Raw genomic sequence first — 25613 nt, 5'->3', positions numbered from 1 at the left:
ACCTGTCGCAGTTTGTCCGCCTCTATTGGCGTTATATGTTATTGCTTCGCTATTTTCGTGTCATGCTTCACATAAAGGGGTGGTATCACAAGTTCAAACCGGGGGGAGGAAGGAGATACAAAGTGCAGGGAGGAAGAAGTTGAAAACTTTCGCCTCGAAATTTCCTCTTCGAGGAGCTCGCACGGAGTAACGATGAGAAAAGGTCAAACAGAGAAAGAGAGAAAGTTCGCGGAGAAAGACGAGTGTAGCAGACAAATGGCCAAAAATGGACAAAAGAGAAGGGAACAAATGGGCTAGTAAGACGTGTAAGAGCAACGGTCGAGCGGCGGACAGAGGGCAGGGGTGCAGTAGTTACGGGGATCGAAAGAAGCTTCTTCGGAACTAGCGTTACGTCTGCGAAAGCTCACCATAGGAGGCGTGATTACTGTACTGTATTTCTCTGTTTTCACGTGGTTCCGTTACACACGGACATAGTTATCTCTCGAACGGTCGTTTCGACGCAACGCAGTAGAGTTTAACAAACGCTATCGATATCCATATCGATTATCTAAAAATAACCAATACGATAACGAGACTGCAAAAATACGGAGGGAAATAATTAACGAACAAATAAAAGTTGCTGGAACGGATAGAACGGAAAGTATAAAACGAAGTAACAAATCGATGGGAATCGTCGATGACCACATTAAATTCCCGAGGGTCGTTTTCGCATCTCGCGAGCCGATCGAAGCGAGTAGTAAACATATAATTCCCAGCTCCGACACGAAATTTTGTCTGATGGAGTGCCCTGGTTATGAGAAGCGACATGGTCGAATCTTCATTTTGGGCTTCTTCATTTGCTGAACGTGGGCCTGCGGATTTTCATTTCGAGTTCGAATTCAACATGAAGGGCGCTTGACCTCGAAAACTTTGCCCGCAGCTACCTCCAATCAACCGGTTCGATTTAGATCAGTCGATACCCACCTATGGACGCGTTCATTTTCCAAACGTTTCCTATTAATTGCTCTAGCCTGCGTTTGTGTATATCTATGCGTACAGGGTTAACCGCGATGCGGTTCACTCGCATATCGTTTGTAATCGATACGCTCCCTTTACCCCTACCTAATATTAACAATGACATTTTACCCCGTTCCGCGACCGCACGATTAATCTTAAATTACAATCGATTCGATAGTCAGTCGATTTAAATATATTATCGAAATTGTATATGTATTCGTTGAAATTGAAATCCGACGACTTCGTGTCTTGTATGAGATCGTACGAAGGTTCGTGTGCATACGCTACTCGCAGGAACGATTTCCAGTGGAATCGTATCGCGTAATAAATAAGTTTACCCTATGCAGCGATCGAAAATTTATTTAGTAGCAGAGGGTATTCGTATCGTGGCCGTTCCTTTAACTCATTCGTTGAAATTTTCATTTTGCTCGTTGGTTGTTTGCCTCATTCGTCTACACTGATCGATCCGATTCGATGTACGCTTTAACGATCTATACCGAGAGAAAGAGAGAGAGAGAGAGAAAGAGTGAGGGAGGGAGATGGAGAACGTAATTGAAATTGATTAATCGATTAGCAGAAGCAATTTTAAAGCGTTTCGAGGATCGTAAAGCCTCGATGCTTTGAAAGAAAATTCCGTACCAGCAGAGCAGTTTGTTATTGACAGTCGAAGGCACGCAAGATGCTATCGAATGCAGGAGGTAAGAAACACAGAGTTTGTTTAACGACGTAACTTTTCCCATACATCAGCCTCTCATTATCTTGTCCTAGTTCGCTGGATTCTTCTTCTTTTCGATCTGCATTTTTATCGCGGGACTTTGTGTATGCGTATTTCTCCGGACGAGCATCAAGGACGCGAATACGATTTGTTACGTTTGTAACTTGCAATACAATTTGATTGGAGAATAACCGTATCTTTAAAACGTAAATATCTTTCACTTTGATTCATGCGAGCTTAAAAATATATTCCGCGGAACACTAAAAATAAAAACAAATTTGAGACGTATACTGATTACGTATCTATGCTGAATAAACATATTCGACATACGCGATTCTTCTATTTCAAATTTCCAAGCGAAAGGCTTTAGGTTTCACAAAACCTTAGTTTTTAACAAAATTTGTTATATAAACCAACCAATCACGAACTATACTTTACTTTACTTTACTTTACGAACTATACTTTTAAGTTCTGTCAGCATTGCAGTTAGGTTCTTGCGGAACGATATGAAATATAATAAAATATCAGTATATCGTCTTATCTCTGAAGAAGCTATCTGCAATTTTTAAAAAATGTCAAGATATAATTGTTATTTGGCGTGAATTATAGCTGAATGTCCGAAATTTTAATAGATGTGAATCATAAGTAACAATTAAACAGATAAATCGTCACAAGATGAATCGACTGTTCTTAAAATCTTTTTCGGGTAAACACGGAACGGGGTAGAAAATTGGCCGAAGAGAATCGGCACTTCCTTATTTCTATCTTAAATCTTAACCTCGACAACATAATATCGATACGATAATTTATAGCAATTTTGTACAACGTTCACCACTCCTTTCGTATCGAGTGAGACCGACTGTCGGTGCTCCGGCGGTCGAAACTTCGGCCCGGAAGTTGAGGATCGTCGGAACCCGAGCAAACGTTGCTGAATAATATACAACGTCCTTCGCGTTGGACGTACAGCGCACAACCGTACCATTCTCGATAGAACGTCGGTCTGTGACGTAACATTAGATCACTTATTTTCCCGAGTGTCCTGTCGTCGAAAGCGGAACTCTGCCGCGGAAATGGATTTCCAATAGCTTCCGTGTCTCATAAACACAACCTGCCTGGTCGGGAAAGGATTCTGCGTAAAACGCGAGCAGAATTGACGATGCACGCTTCGCCCTCCTTAATAGAGGAATCGATTATGTTTTCACGAACATCTTTTCGCGCATCGTCGAGAATTCGAACTCGCGATGGAGGCCACTTCGAAGGATCACTTCGAAGGGCCACTTCAAAGGAGCACTTTGAAATCCGCTTAGAAATTAGTCGATTATTCGAAATTGTCAAGCTTCGAATCGAACTCAATCTCTAGTGCTTAAGGAGCCATTGTTCTCGGATGAGAATTTCGGCAAGAGGCCGACGGTCCTGTAACAAAAGCGCCACAATCTCTCAAGATTCTTGTACGCGCGAGATCTGCTACTTGCCCGCTCCTTCAAACCGAGCTTAATTTCTAACGATTAGCTCATCTTGATTTTCCGACATCCACTGGTAACCTGCCCGATTCTCGTGTTAAATCGAAGACAAAGACGGTGACGACGGTGACGACGGTGACGACGACGACGACGACGACGACGAGCAGGGCAACGAGTAGCGACAGCGAGAGCACAGTTAGTAAAATGGTGTAGCAATGGAAGTGAGTTTTTCTTTTGATTAGAGATATGTGCGCATAGCTCGATGTCGAGATTATTATTAGACACATATAATTAGTTAGTTCACAGAGGCATGGCGTTGTAGAGGTCCAAATTGGGATGGTAAAAGAGCGGTGTAGGGGTAGGCGGATTATGGTGGGGGGCAGGCTGCGCCTGTATTAGGTTCAAGTTCAGATTCAAGGGCGCGATGTGGGCCGCATTATGGTGGTTAAGGTGGTTAAGGCTAAGGTGGTTACCTGTCGGGTAGGGCAGTCCGAAACTAGGGTACCCAGAATAGCCGCGGCTTGCCGCGTATGCCGCGTACGCCGCCGCTGGGAAACCTGTGAACAGAGCAAAAGAATCTGTCAGCTTTTCTTCCCTGTGCTTGGTTACCTGAGCTCGGAAGCTTTTCAGGAACGTATGGAGGAGGGTTATGGAGCGTGTTGAATATTTCGTGTCGAATCGTAACGATGCGTGTGAATGCGTGTGTTTGTTGCTAAAGCGGGATACGTCGTTTTTCCCGATCTCTTCTGATTGTCAGCGAAGCTTGTGGATTAGTAGAAATTATCGAACTCTAATTTTAAAGCTGGTCAGTTTGAATTATTTTAAGAAAAGCATTGCACATAATTTTATTTGTCGTCCTTTAAGTTAGCGCTATCGTGACATTGTTACCTATTATGTCCCTTCCTGTGATAGTAGGCTTTTTCTTATTCAATTTAACATCAATAGATTGCCAAATCAGCACATGAAAATTACTATTTTATTTATACAAGTAAATGTCTCATAAGTACGAACAATTGTTTATTTAACTAGACTACTGTGATACGTTTATTTTGAATCGAGAGTACAAATGAATATTTAACTATGAAAAGATATCTTGACATTAGGTAACCATACTACCAAGGTATTTCTAACGTACTGTATAATATCATTAGAAACTTCTAATAATTGTTACATTACAGTATATAGATTGAAAAGTGTGATTTAATAAGTTATGTCTATCTAATATACAAATATGTCCTCTATCAACTACGATCTACATGCTCCCTTCTGTAAAATATATTAGATAAAACATTTCCCAAGTACGTACCGTGTTACTCTACAGAACATTTTCGATTGAAAACTCTATAAAATTATACTGGTCAAACAATTTCCACGAAGAAAGATACTCTCGAGTTCGTTTTTCACATTTCGATTTAATTCGAATGAAATTAATGTATCGTATTTCTGATACGGCAAACGCGTTTCTCCGATGCAATATCGAATGATGCCAGTAACCAGGTACGCATTAACCGAATAATTACGTTAATGAACCAGTGTATTTTCACAAAGGCAAAAATTTACGGAGACACACAAAGTGGAACGGTTGTACGATTTTATCCGTGCACCGTGGGTGAATCATGTATGAGACTTAGGACGAGAAAACTCGTGGCAAGTAGCATACAGAATTTTGTTTCGCTTTCGTGATTGATCGACGCGTGAATATTACAACGATGGTCTTACGTCAAACGTGATTGAACGTTGTTACGGAACGGTAGGCATGTCATTGGACATTGGAGTCGTTTTGTTGTACGTGTTCGTGCATATTTCAATACTCACCATCAGGTAATGCTCCCAGGGACCACATAAAATCTACAAGGAAAAACAGATCACATTAATACCGTGACGAGATTGATCAGAATCGGATAGAAAAATTTGTCTCTTCATTTTATCATTCTTTTCCCTTCATTTACTCATTTCAATTGCTTCGATTAGTTAGTGCAAATAGTAAATCGTAAGTCCCAATATAGAAATTTCTGCAACTAAGCACGAAGAAAAGTACTGAGCGATCGAATGAAGCCTAAAAAAATAAAATTTTCGATCGGATATCCGAAGGTGAGTACGCGCGACTATGAGGACTATCGTGAATTTTAGTTCACGAGTGTCTAACTGATGATTCTGTTGTGCAATATTTTTCTTCGTGCAGGCAAAGGTAATGCGTAGACAATTAAAATATGTACATGGAGACAAGTTAAGTATAAAGCAAAGCGTTGCAGAAATTCGTCGGTATAGACGGTTCGAGTGTAACGGATGACTAGGTTTCAAACAATGAGAGAAGGGTGAAAAGTAAAGATAAGAAAACTGAACAAAAATTAGAAAATAAAACAGATTGAAAGAAGAAGTCGGATTAAAAGCGTTCTAGGTTAGACAGAGAGTAGGAGATATAACAAAGAAGTTTATAGAAAAAGAGTATATAGAAGTATATAGAAAGAGAGAAAGAAAGGCATCCATGAAATTTCATAATTTGATACTAATTGAAAAGACCACACAACTAAGATTCTTACTATTTATAATATGTATATCGCATCGACTATATAGCGCATCGACTAAATTCTGTGACAAGGTACTAGTAACTACGCGCGGCCGAGGTGTTTTCAATTCTACCACAAAATAAACCCTCCTATGATCTATGGTTATTGTAGCCTTCAAGGTATTGGTTAATCATTTACCGTTAAGTAATATTTGCTAGGCTGACTATGTAGCTTATTAGATATTGACTAAGGGCAGATAATGTGTCGTGCGATCGCGAGGAAGGCATAACATTTAAATAAATTTATAAACTCTCGGAATTACAAATGGCAATTGGAACGAAAAATATTGGATGCAAGAAAATTTTGAATTTTGATAAAAACATAATTCGGAATTTTTAATTGTCGATGCTTCGTTCGTACAAAGCACGTGACACATTATCGACGCCACTACCACACTTAGATCGACGATACAATATTGAAAAAAACACCGACCACAATACTACACTACTGTTTCACTATTCTAGTGTTCATATTGACGCTGCTCTCACAATATACGCAGATGGAAAAGTATAAGAGCATTTATTCTAGCCATTAAAAGATACACTGATACATATTAATAGTATTAGTGATTTCGTACCTAAAGTCTCTCTACCGGGCTGGTTTTGATTACATCAAGCACGCAACACAATTCTATATCATTTCAGTGTGACATCGTTTTTGTTTCTTTTCTTTCTTTAATATTTTTTTGTGTTTTCTTATTTCATTTTATCTTTTTTTTGTTTCTTTCTTTTGTATTGCTCTGTTTTGAAAATCCGTTTGAACAACAATGAAAATCTTTGCATATACTTCCAACATTATCTCGTGTTTATTTAAATACCATTCATTTTACTCTCATATAGATAGAGAAGATCGATTCACGTGTAGTACGTAAATGGACTCGAATATTAGACATGTACGTGTATATATAATATTTATGTATATATATTTTTTAATTTATATAAATATTTGTAATGTGCATATTGCAACGCGCATTTTATTTTTGTATTATACTTGACAATCGCAGCGACTTCGTATGTACTATATATGTTTATGTAATAATATAATAATTATATAATGTACGTGTACTTTCTCAGATGCAACAAATCGATTTCACGTAGAACAGACGTTTACGTACGGCATTAACATTAATAGTCTCTTACAGTTTCGAGGAGCGTATAAAGCTCATTCCGGTCGAGTTTTACGATCGAGTTGCCGGTCAATTAACATTTACGTCACATCGATAGCTTTGGCAACATGGAATCCCATTGAGTTCCTCATTCCGAATTTTATAGTTATTTCTTTGATCCTTTTTCGATGCTGGATGTTTCCCAAGAGAAAGAGGGAGAAAGAGAGACACATACATATAAATACAGAGTGTTGCAAGAAACATTATTTGTCGAGGAACGCAAACATTCGTTTCTTTCTTTTCTTTCTTTTCGATATCATTTTCTTCTCTATTCTGTTCCTTTTTTTTAGTTTCTTTTTATTTTATTTTTAATCTCGTTCGTACTTGCGTAGTGCGCGGCCATAAACGTTTACGGGGAAGGAAGACGCATATTTTTCTAATTGGGTTCTCTGTCTAGACAAAAGGCGCAACGCTACGTTCCCCGTGTAACAAATCAAAATCTGGCCCAACAAAGCATTACAAAGGTGTGAACAGAAAGATAATCCGCATGTTAAGATCTGGTCTACTTACGAAACTGACACTGTTGAGCCTCTCGGGCAAAGTACGTACTTTCTAGGACACACGTCTCACGCATTATTATTAAGGTAAATGATGCTATATAGCTTAGAAGAGTTAAATACTATGTAACGAGTAAAGTGGGTAATAGAGGAGTGGGGGTGCGGGCGGGGGGGAGGGGGTTGTAAGGTATAGGTGTAGACGGGTATACGCACGATATATATTTAGTATATATCCTATAGAGAGGTATAATATTACGTGTAACGTAATATAAACATACTATGTAACGTAGCTTGTTAAGTAATAGGTACATTGTAATAGGTCTCTTTGAAGCCGCTGATAATATGCATTCTTCGTGGAAGACACTGTGGCTGTTTCTCATTTCTTTTCATTGTTCTTTTTTCTTCCTGTTTTCTTTTAGATATTCTTTCTGATGATATCTTTTATATTTTCCGATACAGGATCAAAAGGGAGACGAGGAAAGATACGAAAGAGATCACTAAACGGATCTTCCACGAAGAAATACCTAGAATATATTTCTAAACTATCGGTATCATAGTGACTTCTCAAAAAGCTATAGTTAACTAGTAGTCTCAATGATAGGAACGTATACATAGTATAGTAATTCGTCAAAAATTATATTCGTTCTAGCTAATTCAAACCTAGTTTCACCTAAAAAAAGTCTCATTAAGTAGCTAAGGTTTGTAACAACACAAATGTTTACCTAATTACCTAGATATATATATATGTATAAATAGAGAGAGATATATATAGAATATACTCCGATATGTATAATCTGTAGGTCTATTACAAAAACTAGAAGGTTGTAATGCGGCTCTCACAAAATATATCAATATCAATATCAAATACTATATGGCGTTTTACCAAATACGTAGATACAAAACAATATATAATATATGTATATAATCTGCTATTTATCTAGAATGGATTAATTCTGCAACTTTTTTTGTCGTTTCATTTTCCTTTTCATCGTAATTGTTTTTTTTTATTTTTCACAAGGTACGTATCGTATATATATATTCATATAATTATATATATGTTATATGCACACGAGTATTCTATGTATATGTATATAGTTTCGCGTGTGCATTTATATACATATAGATAGCTGTGACCTCGCGTTGTTTTTCTTATTCATCCTTTTTTTCTTTCTTTTGCTTCTATCGTACACGTGTACCGCCGTATTGGAGTACGTACTTCTTCATATTCTCGACATTATGAAATTTCATGAAATTCATTGCGAAAAATACTCTGAAAGGCGCGACGAATGAGAAATGCTTATCGCCGACCATTTGCCGCGCGCTCTCGACGCGCTATCCGCCTTCACCATTCACGATTCACGGCTTTATTTATACCACTCGACATATCATCCCGTGCAAATCAGAAATTCACCTCCTTCTGGGAATAATATACGGCGTGCCGCTACCTGGGAATGTGTTCTTGCGTTTCTTTCCATTTTTTTTCCTACTCATTCTTTACGCTTTTCTTCTCTTTCCTTTTTCTTTCCCTTCTGCTTCGATGAAATTCTAGCAATCTACGATCTCGACGACGGGCGCCCTCGCTCTCGAAATCGAACGAACAACCTTCACTTTCATGGAAAAATAGAATGCCATAGAACCTCGACCTCGATCGAGTTCCGAAGATTTCATATTTTTCATTTCATCTCCTTTCCTTCCTTTTTGCCGACACCATCGTCGATTCCTTCACGATCGTCTGTTCGAATTGAATTGTCGTTCAACCATGCGAACACACCGAGCGCTACCATAAAGCTTCGATCCAGTTTGCTACGAAATTATCTAACATCTACGAATCAATTGACGTGTTGTCGCGAACGCGAGTCGTTCGAGGCAGGAATTTGTATCTCTTTCGTTCGTCGAAAAGTATCTAAATATCTGTGTGGTATCGTGACCTGATTGCCTTTTACTTGCGACCTTTCCTCCTCTCCTAATCAAGATTCAATAGTCTAACTAAAGTACATTCGAAACACGTAATACGTTGGTCGTTTGCGATTGATTGTCTTTTCTACTACTTTAGAATTTTCCAACTGCCTAAATAGATATTTTTCTATGAGATTTACTGGTAAGTTACATTGAAATTTATATCTTTAATTTTAGAAATTTATGAGAAGGAGGAATGGTTTCTGCAAGAGGTACGTTGGATGTATCAACTTACTACCGAGCGCTGCTCGTTGAAACAGACTAATTTGCCTAAATTTTGAACACTTCCTTTTATTGTCCTACTACTTGTTTCTTGCTAATCAACTACGAAATCACTACCAGTCTTTTGCGATGCAGGTTTGTTCCATTTGCTATCTACGCTAATCTTTGGCTACGAAGAAAACGATGCCAGATACGCGATTAATCGAGTTCTACCAAACAGACTTATGATTCACTACTATTTTATACTTTTTCAATCTTTATTTTTTTCTTTTCTCACTACGATCACAGTTTTACTGAAATGAGCTTCTCGAGCAGTCTCGCGAGAATTCGCTTATTCCCACACTCGAATCCCGGGAATAAAAAGGAATGGTTTTGTCTAGACTACGTTATATTGCACTTCTCGATATGTCTTCGATTCGCTGCTATACCAAGTCGGAAATCAACTGCAAGATTATTTACGCTAATACTTTCCCGAAAAAGAAGGCGATGAGTCCTAAATCGAGGAATGTTTCAAAGTACAGCAAAGTGCACTTGGTATCCCGTTAAAAAATTACATATACGAAAAAGATATTTAAAAAAAATACAAAAATGGTAACAAAACATCGATTAGAACAAAGAACGCAATTGTAACGATCACACGTACAAACGGGATACCAACACGTCATTCAAATCAGAACGAACCCGACCAACTATGAATCGATTCCATCACACCTGCTCAAATCCTCATGAAACATGATACAAAAGCATAGCTACACCTCCAAATTTGTACGCTCTTAATTCCTTGGCACGTAACCCCCATTCCATACAACAGTACAAAAAATATACAATCCCCTACTACCTCAAACATCCTAAATCTACACTTCATCCAGTACTACAAACTCAACCCAATCAAACCATCGATCAACTAATTAACAGCAAAATTCCATTTATACGAACTTGTCGGGTAACTAACAGTTTATGCAGTTCATGTTTTCATGTAAAAAGAATCCACTCATTCTTCCTATAATCTGCAATTTTTCTTCCACATAATAAGAATTCCGATAAATAGATTTAACTGACACATGTTTATTTAATCGGACATATAACTAAAATTTCGTTCAATCACATGGAGTTTATATAAACGGAATTATACTAGAAATCATCGCTAACAAATCGTCGATCGAGGAATCAACAGTAAAATGAATGCAAAAACATGGAAAAGCTCAATGTATGACTGAAGAAACTCTGCCCCTTAAGATGAAACCTACTGAGGCCTGGAAAGGGGCGTGAGTATTGTCGGTCATAGTCCGATCGTGGGTATCGGATGGTAGACGGCACCCATATCGAGGCCCTGTACGCCTAATAGATCGCTCATGGAATAAGTGAGGGTTGCGGCCCGAGAGGCTGCTGCGGCCGCGACAGGATGAGGCCTGTAGGAGGCCGCGGCTGCAGCCGCAGCCGCGGCAGCGAGTGCCCTCTTGACATCGTAGACGGCCGCGGTAGTGGCCGCGGCTGCCGCCGCAGGTGCGGTCGCACCGGCAGCGTATTGGTAGGTAGCGGCCGCGTTTGGTGCGGCGGTAGCGACTATCGGAGTGAGCAAGTGGTGGTGTGGGGTGCCAGCGGACGCTGCTGCAGCTGCATGTGCAGCCGCGGCAGCAGCCGTCGGAAGGGGATACGGCGCGTAACGATAGGTGGTGGGGGTAGGTGTCGCGACCATCACCAACTCACCGTATGCGCCTCTGTTGGCCGCTCGCGTCTTCGCCAGGTTCGCTGGGAGCATCACTTCCTTCGGCTGTGCTTTCTTGCATTCGACCTTCAAATTCAACATAAAAATTCAATATTAGTTGTGTCTCGTGCACCCGATGAGAGCGATGGATCCCAAGATTTTGGGGTGAAGCTTCGTTAGAAGATTAGTAGCGGAGGTTACGAGAATTACAAAAAGTGATGATTACCCTTGTAGGATAATGCGATGGTGGGGGATGGCGGTCAGGCGGCCTAGAGCCGCTTTATCGCTGTCTCAACGGACCGCGACTAGAAGGGGGATGGCGCTAGGGGCAATGCGCCCTCCTAGTGCCAAATTCAACAGTCAGGGAATTTTTAGGACTGGCTCGAACAAGAGGAGGCGGGAGGGGATGCAACGGAAAGATAATTTGTAAGAGGTCCCTGGAGCACTCCTGTCACACATGTAGGATGATCATCGTGGAGTTTTAGTCGGTAAGAGTCCGACACTACTCTGCTGTTGCCGATTATTAGCAGCAGTGGAGTGTCCATGAGGATTTCTCCATGTGCAAAAAAAAAAAAAAGAAAAAGGAAGTGATGATTAATTCCTTGCCTTATGATTTTATTTGATAGAATTATTATACCGTTCGTTCAATGCATGTATCATGGATCCGATTCTCTATTTGTTAACTGTAGTCTGCAATACTAATAATAAGAATATGATCTCTGTTAAGATAAGGGATTAAGATTTCCTTCTAAAGTTATGTCTAAATCCATATTTCAGGCGAGAGAGATTTTATTAAGAACTTTTAGGAGTTCATTCCAGATACAACAAGAGGAAAAGTCAATTTTAAATAATCAATCGACCACAATCAAGTAAGTTTTAATGAAAATTTTAATGGAAAGCTACAAGATAAGCTATGAACATTAGAATATGCTGGATATAGAAATTTTATTAGTAATTTCATTCGTCTGTAAAGGAGGTGCTTTGGCGAATATGGAACACAAATTCCCATGATAGTCGTTCGATCTTCTATTCAAGTAACAAACGAAGTTACGATAATTTGTTCGGCCTCGTTATATCCTCGTTACGAACGCGTGTCTGATTATGTGTTTTGATGCCCGTAATCAAGGGTAATCCGGGACCAGCTAATCAACGTGATCTATCGCTCTAATATTATCAGTGCAAATAGACGACTGTTTTATACCGAGCTAACATCTGACAATGGTGTTGCCGAGTTATTGACGAAATTGGGGATCGTCTAGGCCGTATGGATTTATGGATAACGAGAAGTGGCATCTGGTTAAATCCTTGATCCACGTCAGCGGGATTTCGCTGGTAGTAGACGACAAATAGAACTGTCTATTACCGAGAGACCTATGTGATCTCTACTATGACAGGCTTTCGAGAAACCGCTTTTCGTCTTCCAGCGTAAGATTCACACGCTCAACCGTTGTCGTCGTTGCGTGCGGACATGTGTGTGTCGCCTGCGTGCGTGTCAAATGCAAATAAGCACGGCAATGCTTCTCAATTATACAGAAAATTAATTCCGCTCGACGCCGTATCCGTAGATGAAGAACGGAAGGCAAATATCATTTGATACCACTTCTACGGTCACGTGGTGGGGATATAGGAGAGGGAGAGAAACGATCGAGAATGGGTGCCCTCTTCGTTCGATAAACAGGCTTTGCTGGCCTACCAGGCAACTCACCATTTTGTTGTTGATTTCGTGGAAATGGATCTCACAGACTTTGTCGACCACGTCCTCGCTTTGAAACGTGACGAAGCCAAAGCCTGGAACAGAAAGAACAGGTGTCGTTTAATTATCGAAAATGAAAGATGCTTCGCTATAAACTGTACAATATAGCAAAGTAAAGTTAATTGGATAACAGTTTCGGTAAATTCTTTTGTTTCATTAGAAATTAATATTTTTGAACCTGTTATATCTCATTTCACATAACTATATACAGGGTGGTTGGTAACTGGTGGTACAAGCGGAAAGGGGGTGATTCTAGGCGAAAAAAGAAGTCGAAAATATAGAATAACAATTTTCTTTTAATTTTTTTTTTTTAATTTTTCCATCGAGACAACAATCTACAGTTAGATCCGTTATAGCGTACCGCACGCGTACCGAGCGAAATTTCAAATTTTCTCGAAAACAAAGCCTCAAACGAAAAATTTTTATTCTATATTTTCGACATTTTTTCCGCGTAGAATCACCCCCTTTCCGCTCGTACCACCAGTTAGCAACCACCCTGTATATATATATATATATATATATATATATATATATAGTTGTGTGAAATATATATATATATATATATATATTATGTATTTATTACATACGTATTATATATATATTGTAATATCGGAAAATAAGGATAGAAATTTTTTTCCGATTACTTACAATTTATTAATATTAAATTGGATATACAAATATAAATTGGACAGAGAACGATATTTAATTAACAGGAAAACTAAATGCAACGCTCGTATTTACAACAAATAACTTGACAACTATTTGGTAACTCTCTCTCTCTCTCTCACTAGCAACTCTAACACTCGACAACACTCGCAACTCAATTCTAACGACTCTATGCTTCGACGTCTCGATCAACTCTGATCTTCGCCAATACACTCCTGCTCGGTCGTGCTCGTTCTTGCTCTCGTCCTCTCACACACACACACACACACACACACACACACACACTTTTCGGCTCACATACTCTGGCCTCTCGATTGCCACTCCTTGAAATATGAAACCGTACTTCTGTTTTGACGCTGCTTATCGTCACTGTTACTAGGCGCTCTTGGATGTAAACAAACCGCAAGAGACGACGTACACGGTGTTTTCTAATTTCAGCCGATCTCCAATCAAAGCTATTCTACGATATTACAATATTATATATGTGGTAACTTAAATGGGTCTTAGAGTAAGGACAAGTAATGATGTTTTATTTGGAGTTAAGTTTAGTTTAATAAGCAATACTCAATACAAAAAACTGTTTACAATATCGTCGTACGTCTTATTATCATATTCGGCTCTCAACTTCCTGATTCATACTCTCCGGCTCCTCCACTCACACTCTGCGGCTTCTCCACTGACTCTCTCTGACTTCTCAACTGACACTGTGACCGTTCTAGCATCCCTTTGTCTTTTCTTAGGCCCATCACGCACCTGTTCCGCAGATGCTCGTTGCCAGGGCCACGTAGATCCTTTCTACGAAACTATTTAATTGAAAGACCGACGACACATTGATGAACCCGACTGCGCATCGGCTCTCGCGACATTGTTTATGGTTAACTCGATGTTTCTTATCGATAGAAATAACAAGATCCATGAAACCACCTACAAGAATTCGTAGGTTTTCAATGCAAAGAGAATTCTTCTGAAGAACTATCAGATCAGATGCAAATTATACCCGACGCTTTAAATATGTGGCACGATTTCGATGAATGCCTTCTATTCGATGTAATTTGCCATACTTAAAAACCATCCCGAGTTCATGTAGCTGCTACGTGTAAATGGTGGCACGAAGATAACTATCCCGTCGGATCTTCCATTAATTCAGCAGAGTCGGACGAGTTTTGTTTCCTTTCCAACCCCTTTCTCGCCGAGGTACCCGTTCCACTCGAACGCGGTCTAAGCACTTCTGCTCAAAATTTATTTCGCTGGAAAACGAACTGGAAAGGAGAAAGAGAGGGGAAGAGAAAGAGAAAAAGAGAAAGAGACAGAGACACAGAGCGAGAGCGAGAAAGAGAGAGAGAGAGAGAGGAAAGGAGGAATTGAAGAAAGGATAACGAAACGTAGGGTGCGTGGTGGAGAAGAAACGAGGGAGAACGATGAGCCGGCGAAGAGCCATAACTTAATCAAGCATCAAGGGTTATTAAAAACTTTGCATTGGTCTCCAGGTGATTTTAATCTCGCCCCTTCGCGTCGCTGACTTTCTCTTCACCCTTTCCTCGTCTTCTGCTTCTTCGGCTCTCATCCTTACGCGAGAAGCGTAGTAATTCAGGCTCAAGTTATCCGGCGGGCGCGAGTTATACGAATCCAGTGCGCGATGTCGCTTAAGATAACCAGGAGTTAGTGCTTCCGTGCTGAAGCAGTCTGCCAGAAGAGGCGAAACTACGCCGGGTGACTCGTAATTAAACACAGCCGATGGATACCAGAGTCGAATGCGAGCCGACAGCTCGCGATTCTTCGAGCGTCCTCTCCTCTCTCTTAAATTTTACACCGGAAATAGAACGGGGCCGCGCTGAATTAAATTACATTGGAACGTTCGTTCGCAAGCATGCGCGGACGACTGCAGGCACAAATGCAACGTGCCATCAACTCCGCAGTTTGTTTGAGTAATTAACGTCAATCGATTTTAATGTTATGTCCTTATTTATCTACCGCCGGGTTATGATACAAAGATCGAGTCATGAACTGAAAAGATTAAAGTTCGTCTGGTAGTGAGAGTAATATACAATATTACTTTTATTCAGCTGCTGGTCGAAATGCTAATGCATGGGAAACTTCGGACGGAAATTATTTGATTTTCTTTGGAGAGTAGTTTCGCGAAGGATAAAGGGAATATGAAGTAGTTAAATTTATAAATGTGTTATTCGTATAGAGTACGAGCTAATGGCGAATAAGATGAAATAAAATATTGCAAAAAATGTCGCGTCTCTTTATTCTCGCGTTCGTCTAACGTGGTAATGGCCATTTTGCATGAATTGTAATTTTAATGCCTAGTGTGCAAATAATAAACATCTCAAAAATCCTTTTATGTTTCGCCTCTACGTAGTCTTTTAACAAATTGCTTCTAACAACTTATCCGCACGATTTGCTCCTTTAGTACCATCAACAACGGATAGTCCTAAAATCTATCTCTTTGTAATTCATTGATTTTACAACCATCCACTTTAATCGCATTTTTAAACTTAACAGAGTATATTCAAGGTAAAGTACATGTTACATTTAGTATCATAAATAATATAAGATTAATTGACCTACAAGCAAGACGTGTAGCGATATCTATGAAGCACTAAAATGATATTATATCAAATTTAATGCTCTATATTCGAATTGATGGATACATCACATACAATATTACAACCAATACTACATGTAATATTGCACACGATGTAAAATTAACAAATCCTTAATCAAAACGGGACAATCATACGAATATGTTATACCTCCGAGCTAAATCTCCGAAGTTATTCACTTCTTCTTTTCAATCAAATGCTCTTTCCAATTCATTTTCTTTTCCTTCGAATATCGTTCCTTCTCCACGTGATCCTACCCTCCGGCATCACTTTCGTCTGCAACTTACACTACTGGTCCCTTGAACTTTAAGCTCCTCCGCCGGCATGAAAAGCACGAGTGATTAAGTTATAAACTTGGCAAGATGTCCGTTTGAGTGAGGAAGGGGCTTACTTCATTTATGTAATTTATAGTACTCTGTCAGTCAGCTAACTCCACGGAGCCTGAGCACCCTCTCCTTGGTACAAAGGCCGTGCTCTGACACCGGTAACATTTAACTACTTCCTGTTGGAGTCTACTGAGCGCGCATACAGCGTCCGAACGCAAGGACCAAGCCAGAGAGAATGGTATTCACCGTTCCGATATTATTCGTCTTTTAAAGCATGCCCTAATATCCTGCAGGATATTACAAAGTCGTCTTCCTTTAAGAGGTATTAAAAAGTTATGACAGGGTTGTTCACGTCGAGCCCACGTACTTCAGTCACTTTTCGTTGGAAATAGAGTCGACGGTATGCACCCGACGATATGATGTATGCGAAATATCGCATGAATTTATAATATGACCGACACCGTGTAAAATACGCCTTCGACCGTACACCCTTGTATGTGCCAAATAAAATTACATTGTTTCATAAATTCCAGCAGCGTTAAATAACTTCATAGTGTTCGCTAACAGGTTGAACATACATATACATATACACCCCCGTTTATAATTATTAGAACATTTATGAACAAAGTAAACTTCAGTAAATCAGATCCTCTAAGAATCTTAATACATACTATAAACGATGTTACAATACAGATTTAGGCATTGCAAAAATTTCTTCTCGTTTCTTATTCAATTCACCTGAATTTTTTAAATAAATTAGTATAACTTGTGTTATTGTGAATCTTCAAAATAGTTTTGCTAAATTTTTCTTTATAAATATATATGGGTCACAATCTTGCATACAAAATCTGGTCGACTAATCAGTTCTTTGATGTTTCAGATTAATTACCACCTTCGGCTACAATAAATGTCATGAACGTGAATGCATATCTCGTTCGTAAAAATATCTTAAACTTTTATCCACTTCGAAGTTATTAAATAGATCATCCGCGACACACATCGTGTTACCAGTTCTTCTTCAGACTATTACTAAACCCGAATATACTTCACACCTTGTGAAACACGTCATTTTATGCAGTTGAAAATAGTTCGCTTTATGCGCTATGGAATATCGTCATTTGAGGGTATCGACATGACCCGACGTTTACTTTTTACCATCGATAAAACGGAGGTTACGTGTTTTTAGGGTCCCGACTATTGAACAGAACCACCGTGGCGCGGGGAAAGCGAAGTAAGGTCAGCGCGGTCAGCGGTCTGCGAGCGATCCAATAAATTTTGAAAGAAAAACCTGGGCCCGGTGTTCGAATTTTCATAAGAGGTTTTATTTCCATGGTCCAATCTTAGGGTCTCGAGAAGCTCCATTCTCGCCTGAAACAGGCAGGTTGGCCCTCATAGGGGTGGTAGAGGCGGCCAGGAGGAAAAAGTGCGTGCTCAGCTGTCCAACCCCTCGTTGGACGCCAGATGCGCTCATTTCAATAAAAAACACACCCCGAAATATCCTGTACTCCTTCCAATCGCGGACCCCTCTTATCCTCTTACCTCCTGAGAGTTCCTTAAATGATCCATAAACGGTCCCGCCAGTGTAAAATTATTGTAAAGTCGTGACGGTTATCTGACTATTTTCCGCTACCTTTCCACTCCGTAGAATTATAGCCGACTTTATCAGTTGAGGGCAGCGAATCGAAGGAAAATATGTTTCGGTCATCGTCGTTTTTCAAAGATTTAGTTTTTAAAGAGGATGTAATTCTTCTTTAGCGTATCACGTGTGTACAGTAGATAATGAACTTTGTGATCAGACAACGAGTTTCAAGAAAAAAGTACTAAACTTTTTGTAATCATATTTTTTCCTCTTTTGTTGTGAGTATTCGTGAGATTTTAGTATATTTAACACTTTACCGATGATTTTCTGTAACTTATTTTCTAATTTGAACGTCTTGATTTTATTACGTTCACGTAATTATGTTTATTGATCTCCAATTCCAAGCATCCGTAAAATAACAAAATACAATTAACTTTTTTTATTCCTACATTGATATATTAATGCGAAAAATTATAAATCGAATTTATCACCACCTTTCTTTAAAAAATTATCCTTTGAATCAAGATAAAAATTTAACCACGAGAAATAATCGAAAAATTGTCGATGGTAGTTAAAGCACCAGAAAACGATACATCGTAAAAACGACGTATTCAATCTCGGCGACGAAGTTGGACAAGTATTAGCGGCTTTCGTTCTGGGGTTAAATTTTCTTGACGAGAGGAAAAATGGATCTTGATGGCTCCAGTGGCAGGCGTTGACGGAAGAGAGCAATTCTTCCCTATTCCGCGATCATCGTCGTCCTTGGTCGGTCCTCGCCTTTCCTCCCGTCTTTTCCACCTTCTTTCTCTTTCGGTCCCCTTGTCTTCCCCCTTTTTCTCTCCTCGTCATCTCCACCCCTCGACTCTCGAGCATAATGCGACCCCGCTATTGTACCAATGGCCATGTTAACGTTTAAAAGCCACGCTGCCGTTAAGCGCGTTTCAGAATTTTACCGTCTATTGAGAATGGTAAAAGGTTTCTTTCAAAAGGCTCGGTTGGCAGAACGATTTGAAACTTGTAAATGGATATGGCTTAAACCTTTGCTACTTCTCCCGTTCCATTTCTATCGTTCTCTCTTGGTCTCGTTTCTCCGTACGCCTTTAACGTCCTACCTGTTAGGTGTGTAGGTCTTTGAAATGTTTGTTTGTCCCTGTTAATGCGATCGTCGTCGACGCGATCATCGCAGAATATCGTTGTATTCATGAATTTCACGAGTCACTGAAGCTATCTATGCAGAAATAACGATGGACTTTGATGTCGTCCGTTCTCAGCAACAGGCTAAGTGGAGTGCCGGTCGTTAGAATTTTAATTGTAGTGAATTTATAATCATCCAATTAGACTCGGTGCAGTGGTAATCCGTTTTACGATCATCTCTTGGAAGAATGCTCGCAAACAGTCGGAAGAAACGTTATTTTGTAATGATACGGTACTCTTTTATGGAGGAAGTTTTTGAGTTACGAGTTCTTTTTTCTTCTTATTTAATCCTGGAAGGATGAAACGCTTATCTCACTTGAATAGTTAGAAAGGATGAAGTTTAATTTGATTTTAGTTAAGCTGAGAATTGTTTAGGCTTAAACTAGACGTTCATTCGCAGATATTCGAATTGAGGAATGCAAAGATTAACGATGATTTTTAAATAAGGTACCATAGTCGTAACTCCTAATAATTACGTCATTCTATTAGATCGTTTAATGCCATACATAAGCCCAGCAATACTTACTTTGATATACATTTTTCGGAATCGTTAATCTCCGTCGAACTAGTGGCGTAGTTGTTAAGGATTTAACGGCCGCAACGTAATCTACGTTTTATGCATTCAGCGAAAAATCCATAGTATAAAGGAAGGATCATAAAGATCGTAATCTGTTATCGTATTTCGTTCCTCTAAATCCGTGCCTCTTGTATTTTTATGGGTCGATTATACAAATTAAAAAAAAAAAAAGATGGAAAAGAAAAAACCAAAGAGAAAAAAGAAAAAATATCACAACCATCAAATATATTTGTATATAAATTATTCCAAAAAAAGCAAAGGATTATTTCCGTTTGAATTTCAGTTGTGGAGCACTTTCAAATTGCCTAACACCGCACAGAATAGTGTTTCAGACATCACGTAGCGCGCACATGGAGCAGATGCTGGCAGACATACAATCCGCAACACATAGATTGTCTCTACATGTAATGTCGTTATTATTATAGATTGATGATCGTCCTAGATTATTGATTAAGCAGTTTAGTGCGTACTACCCAATTACCGATCGGAGTACATACCAATAAATCAAGACCACGATATACAGGTGCGAAGCCAATTTGTACGCTATCCCTTCCAGTTCCTACCCCATCTTGTGCTAAACCTAATCGTCTCACGGTAAAGCGAAGATGACCAAAGTTTCCGCAATAGTACTCACGGAGTCGGCACGATAACATCGTTTCCAACCGTGTTTTCTTCAAGTCAGACCCAATAACGAACAGTGTAAACTGCAATTCTATACGAGAACCGATCGTTATCGATGGAAAGTTTGCTCGTAGATATACGGTTGTTAATTGCCTCTTTCAGAGTCCACCAGTTCGAAACTGGTTCGCCGTTGCAAGATTACAGATCTAAAAAAAAATCTAGAGCCCCGGAGAAATCGAGAATACTATACTGTTGCAATTTTCAGACTCGAGTGCGATGCAATACTTCAAATGACCGTGCGCGGAATTTCAATAAAAGTTTCCCTGTAATCAAAGAAGAGTATATTTATTACTTTTTAAATAATATAAAGACAAATAATTGATGTCGTTACAGATTTTTTTTATGTAATACATACATAACATGTTTATAATGCAAAAGAATGAATATTTTGAGGGAAAGGATCAAATCTAATATGAAAATGGCAAACAAATTATTCACTATAGTTTTCCAAACGAGAGAGTATCAAAAATCTGCTGATACAACTGATGCTTTAAAAAGGGTGCCTAAAGGTGGCAAACGAAAAACCAATTAAAGGTCACTTTTTGGATTCCACTTTCGGAAACTGCACGCGTTCTATCCCCTTCGATGCCAGTTAAATGAATAAACCGCAATCCGATTTTGTGATGCGTCGGATACGATGGACAGCGTGTGAGAGAGAGAAAAAGAGAGAGAGAGAGCGAGAGAGCCGTGGACCGACCTTCGATTAGTCACCGAGATCACGAGAATTTTACAATGTTAGAATTTCAAAATGTTCGTTAGTGCGGCAATCACAAATTCGCGATCGCGAATTTTTGGTGCACTTGTTCGGTCTGAGGCTCCGCGTGGCAGGATTCGCGCAGGATTACCGGAGTGGACGTGCTCTCTCTGTTCCTAACCGAACTTTCCGCGCGATAATGTGGGAAAAGCTGACGTTAATTTCACATTGAACACGCTAGGACGCGTAATTGTTATCGCCTGGCCGACCAGTCCATTTTCAATTGCATTATCGGAGGGGCGGGTATTTTTGAGAAAACTGACGCGCGTATTTTACCGATATCGAGCTCTTGGTGCAGTTACGAAAATTAAAGAGAATGACGTATTTGTGTTGACAATTTAATTCGTTTGCTTCGATTTCTTTGGATCAAAATTCAGAAGAAAATTAGTAAATCTGATAGCAGTTAAAAAATGATTAGGTATAAAATAGTAGAGAATAGAATAGAAAGTTATTGTTACTCGAGTGATCATATAAAAATAATATTGAAAATATAAAGTGTACATTCGCATTTTTTTGTAATTATTAACTTTTTCCTGCGCAATATAATTAATTTTGTGCCATCAGATTATGTGTATTTCGATTTGTACTCGGTGGAAATGTCGAGGATGATGCTTCACCTGTTTTAACTAATAATACTTGCTGCGAATTAAAAACAAGTTGTAATTAACTCGAAGTACTAGTTTAATTAGGCCATGTCTTCATCTCCGTTATACAACACCACTCGATTCAAGTTTGTCATTATTGAATTTTACAAATTAGCAGACACCGGAGTATCAAGTATCGTTTTATAATTTTCTGGAATAATCATCTGTCGCGTAATGTACACACCACAATTAAAACTGTAGTTACAAAAGCTTTAAATTCAATATTTGATCTCTGTAATATTTCTGTCTCAAAGTAATTGTAGGATTTCATTACGTCTATGACTATCATATTAAAATTAACATATGAAGTAGTCATTAGAAGGACCAGATCAAATCTCTGGAAACATTACAGAAAGAGCTCAAAAAAGGAATTACCTGAAAATTCTTAACGATGCTATCCAGGAAGTAACTTCGCACAAACAGCGATTCAAAAGTTTTTAAGACAAACTAGCTTTTGCATCGTGTACAGTAAGTGGATCGAGACACAAGTAATCAGACGTCGGCGATGAACCACTTCCGATCGCAGTCGGGTCACAATGGTTTTTTAAGAACTTTTGAGAAAGGTTAGCCAGTAACGATTATTGTCCCGCAACTTCGAGCTCATCCAGGAAGGTAATAGCCAACAAAGGCCATGGGAGCGTTGCCAGTAACCTGAGATTTAAGACGACTCCCGATTTTACCGAATCTACAACCTTATCTGTGATCGATTAAAATGTTATCTCCGTTGTCCTTCATCGTTTGTATTTCTACTATTGCCGAAACCATTTTCGAGGTCATTTACCATGAGAATTATATCGTAACATTATATCTTGGCATAGATCCGAAACGCAATGATCGTCCGATACGCATAATCGAAACAATCGTAACTAAAAATAAAATTTTACCTACGAAATATATTTCAAAATCAATTAGATCGTCGCAAGGGAACAATTGTCAAGTTGCTGGAAGCTTTATTCGGTCAGGTGCGGTTTCAGTTCGGTTGAGTAACGTGCTTCAACTTGTTGATTTACAACGGCAACCACGAAATTGTGGTTCCGAGGTGTTCGAGCTCCCTCGGTGACCCATCACTTTCTAATGGCCATCCTAAAACTCCCGAACACCGATGCTCTGTTGTTCTCGCCGTTAGACTTGTGCTGAACGAACTCGCGAATCTCCGAGCACTGGTTGTTGCTGTTGTGAAAGTTTTACGTAGCGCGATTTACTCGTCGAGGCTATTATCGATCCGACAGATTTTTCTGTAGCCACGTGGAACAACCACGAAGTGGATAGACGTGGAACATAAAGTACTCGCGTGCTCTGTTGTTCATTTAGCCGCGATAGCATGATGAAAACGTCTATGAATATTTAAACGCCGTAACGTTATATGGGTTTCCACTTTATTCTATAATCGTTCGATCAGTTCAATAACGTTTGATCGTGTTCTCGGTGTCAAAACGCGGCGCGAATTAGCTATTTTACAAGTTAATTGCAAACAAAGGCAGGGATAATTGGGTTAAACGACAGCGTTATGCTAAAATCGTTGACTCGTTATTAGAGCAAGTTCTATATTATGCGGGAAAGTTAGTATACGAGTTGAATATAGCAGAAACTTTTCCATTTTTCCTGGTTCACAGTATACTTTGGCACTCCTAAAACTAGGACTCATTGGATTATCAATGCTAATTAAGGCGCTAATGCGAGTTTTATACGTCGGTGAGGATGCGACGCAGACGAAAGGACGAAAAAGAAGTTTCTAGTGTAATTTAGCCCAGTTTTAAGTGGTGTCGTTCCATTATTTTATATACACCGAGCCGTCGAACTTCGAGCGTCGTCGTGGCTTTTCTACTCCGATAATATTCGATAATGGAGCGGGTCGATTAATTATCTTAAACCTCCGTTCGCTAAAGTCAACGCGAAACTAAATTGAGTTTTGAACCGAAGTCTTCAGATATGACCGAACTCTATTCTGCTGGATAAAGGATAGTTATATAATTAACTTTGGCACACAGCTCAATCATTAACGAGCATAATTAAAATATAATTGATTCTTTGTATTCAAATACTAATTTTGTGTATTTCGGCATTCATTTCTTCGATTTCTAATTGAAATACCAGTTTATTAATTAAATTCCGTGACTCATAGAGAAGAACAAAATGGCACATACTGATGAATTTTCATTTTATACTATATGGACACATATTAATTTTAGCTACTTAATTTAGATACACACTAATCAATACACGGATGCTTGATTTATGGCAAGTTTAAACTACAAAGGTATATAAAATATGTAAAATAATGTACCCATTACAATATTTATTTAATATTTTTTTAATTGAAGGGATTGCTGCAGGAAGAAGGCAATTTCGCTTCCAATAATTTGAATAAAGCAACAGAAACCGACTTAAAATCAGTTAAGATAGATTAAGATCACTCTGGATTGGTGTTACCTCCTTACTGTTGTAAATCTTCAAATTCTGTTCATAAAAATATGAATTTCCATAATCTGCTGTCAACTAAAGTCGCATCCAAATATCGTTATCCAATGACGAAAGAAAGGACCCGAATTTCACACAACGAACGCGAAAAACAGCAAAGGCACGCAGGGGATTTGATTACTCACAGTTAATGAGATGTAAGCTTCTTGGCCTGACTCGGCTCCTTTTTGCCCTGCAGTTGACAGACTTCATCAGAGATACGCGGAACTGCAAACTGCACTTTACCACGTTTTGCAATTCGCTTAGCATGCAGCTCCGCGTTGCCATCAGCCGGCTCCGCTTGTGTCCTGTACTTCTGTCTTCCGTCTTCTCTCGCTCGAATTTCATCTCCCATCCTCCCTTTTCCCCGCGTGCAAAGCAGATTAAACGAACGAACCAAATTGAGGTACTTAACTCGTCAGAAAACAGCCAGGTTGGGACACGGGGCAGGGGAGGGAGTTCTGAAAACGAAGAACCGAGCGAGACAGCGAAAGATTAGGCAGAACTGTGCTTTTAAGTCGAGCTGCTTTATTAATGGATTCATCTGGCGCTCGAAACTCCGATGTCTTGTCTTTGCCAATCAAATGAGTCACGGGAAAGAATATTAGAAATCGCTAAACCATGACAGTTGTTGTTTCGGTTTGGCAAGTAGGTTTGGGAGATTTTTCAAAATACTAAACATTCAGACGGGATTCGTACATTTTCAGTCCTTTCATACATTTTCCAATCTAAATAAATATAATATTAATATTTTCTCTTAGGTTTCCTGTATGCTATTGCGACAGAGAAGCAGCTAAATAATTATGTCGAAGACGTTCTGGCGAAATCAACGAATTTGGACGTTACTTAACCGCATCAATAATTCCATCAAGACCGTCATGTTTTTGCGCCCCATTTTTCTACTCTCGAACCGCCTTTCTATCGAAAACGATTTAGTGAAACTTTCAATCGATCGTCAATGCCCGGAATCGCGCATCAACCAAGGCACAACCCTTCGTTGCACATGAAGATCGCGCCTACGATCAGCGAAAACTTTTCCCTGTCTTTTGTCTTCCCCCGATTTTAGATCGCGTCGTGCGGTCCACATAAA

The 25613-nt window shown here is 39.3% G+C and overlaps 1 protein-coding gene across 8 annotated transcripts in view; it reads right to left on the bottom strand.

The window, feature by feature from the left end:
* LOC117215078 (RNA-binding protein Musashi homolog Rbp6) overlaps positions 1-25613 on the bottom strand; it is a 761999-nt gene that overhangs the window by 33769 nt on the left and 702617 nt on the right. For all 8 annotated transcript variants that reach the window (XM_033461509.1, XM_033461508.1, XM_033461502.1 and 5 more), the window contains 4 exons: positions 12989-13071; positions 11286-11370; positions 4987-5019; positions 3645-3728 (listed from right to left, as the gene is read on the bottom strand). In XM_033461509.1, the coding sequence (XP_033317400.1) occupies positions 3645-3728; positions 4987-5019; positions 11286-11370; positions 12989-13071 (285 nt within the window). The remainder of the gene's footprint in view (positions 1-3644; positions 3729-4986; positions 5020-11285; positions 11371-12988; positions 13072-25613) is intronic.

The sequence above is a fragment of the Bombus bifarius genome, unplaced genomic scaffold, assembly GCF_011952205.1.
Source record: "Bombus bifarius isolate JDL3187 unplaced genomic scaffold, Bbif_JDL3187 scf7180000009343, whole genome shotgun sequence".
NCBI classification, from domain to species: Eukaryota; Metazoa; Arthropoda; class Insecta; order Hymenoptera; family Apidae; genus Bombus; species Bombus bifarius.
Note: the sequence above shows the minus strand (reverse complement) of the source record. Positions and strands in the feature narration are given on the sequence as shown.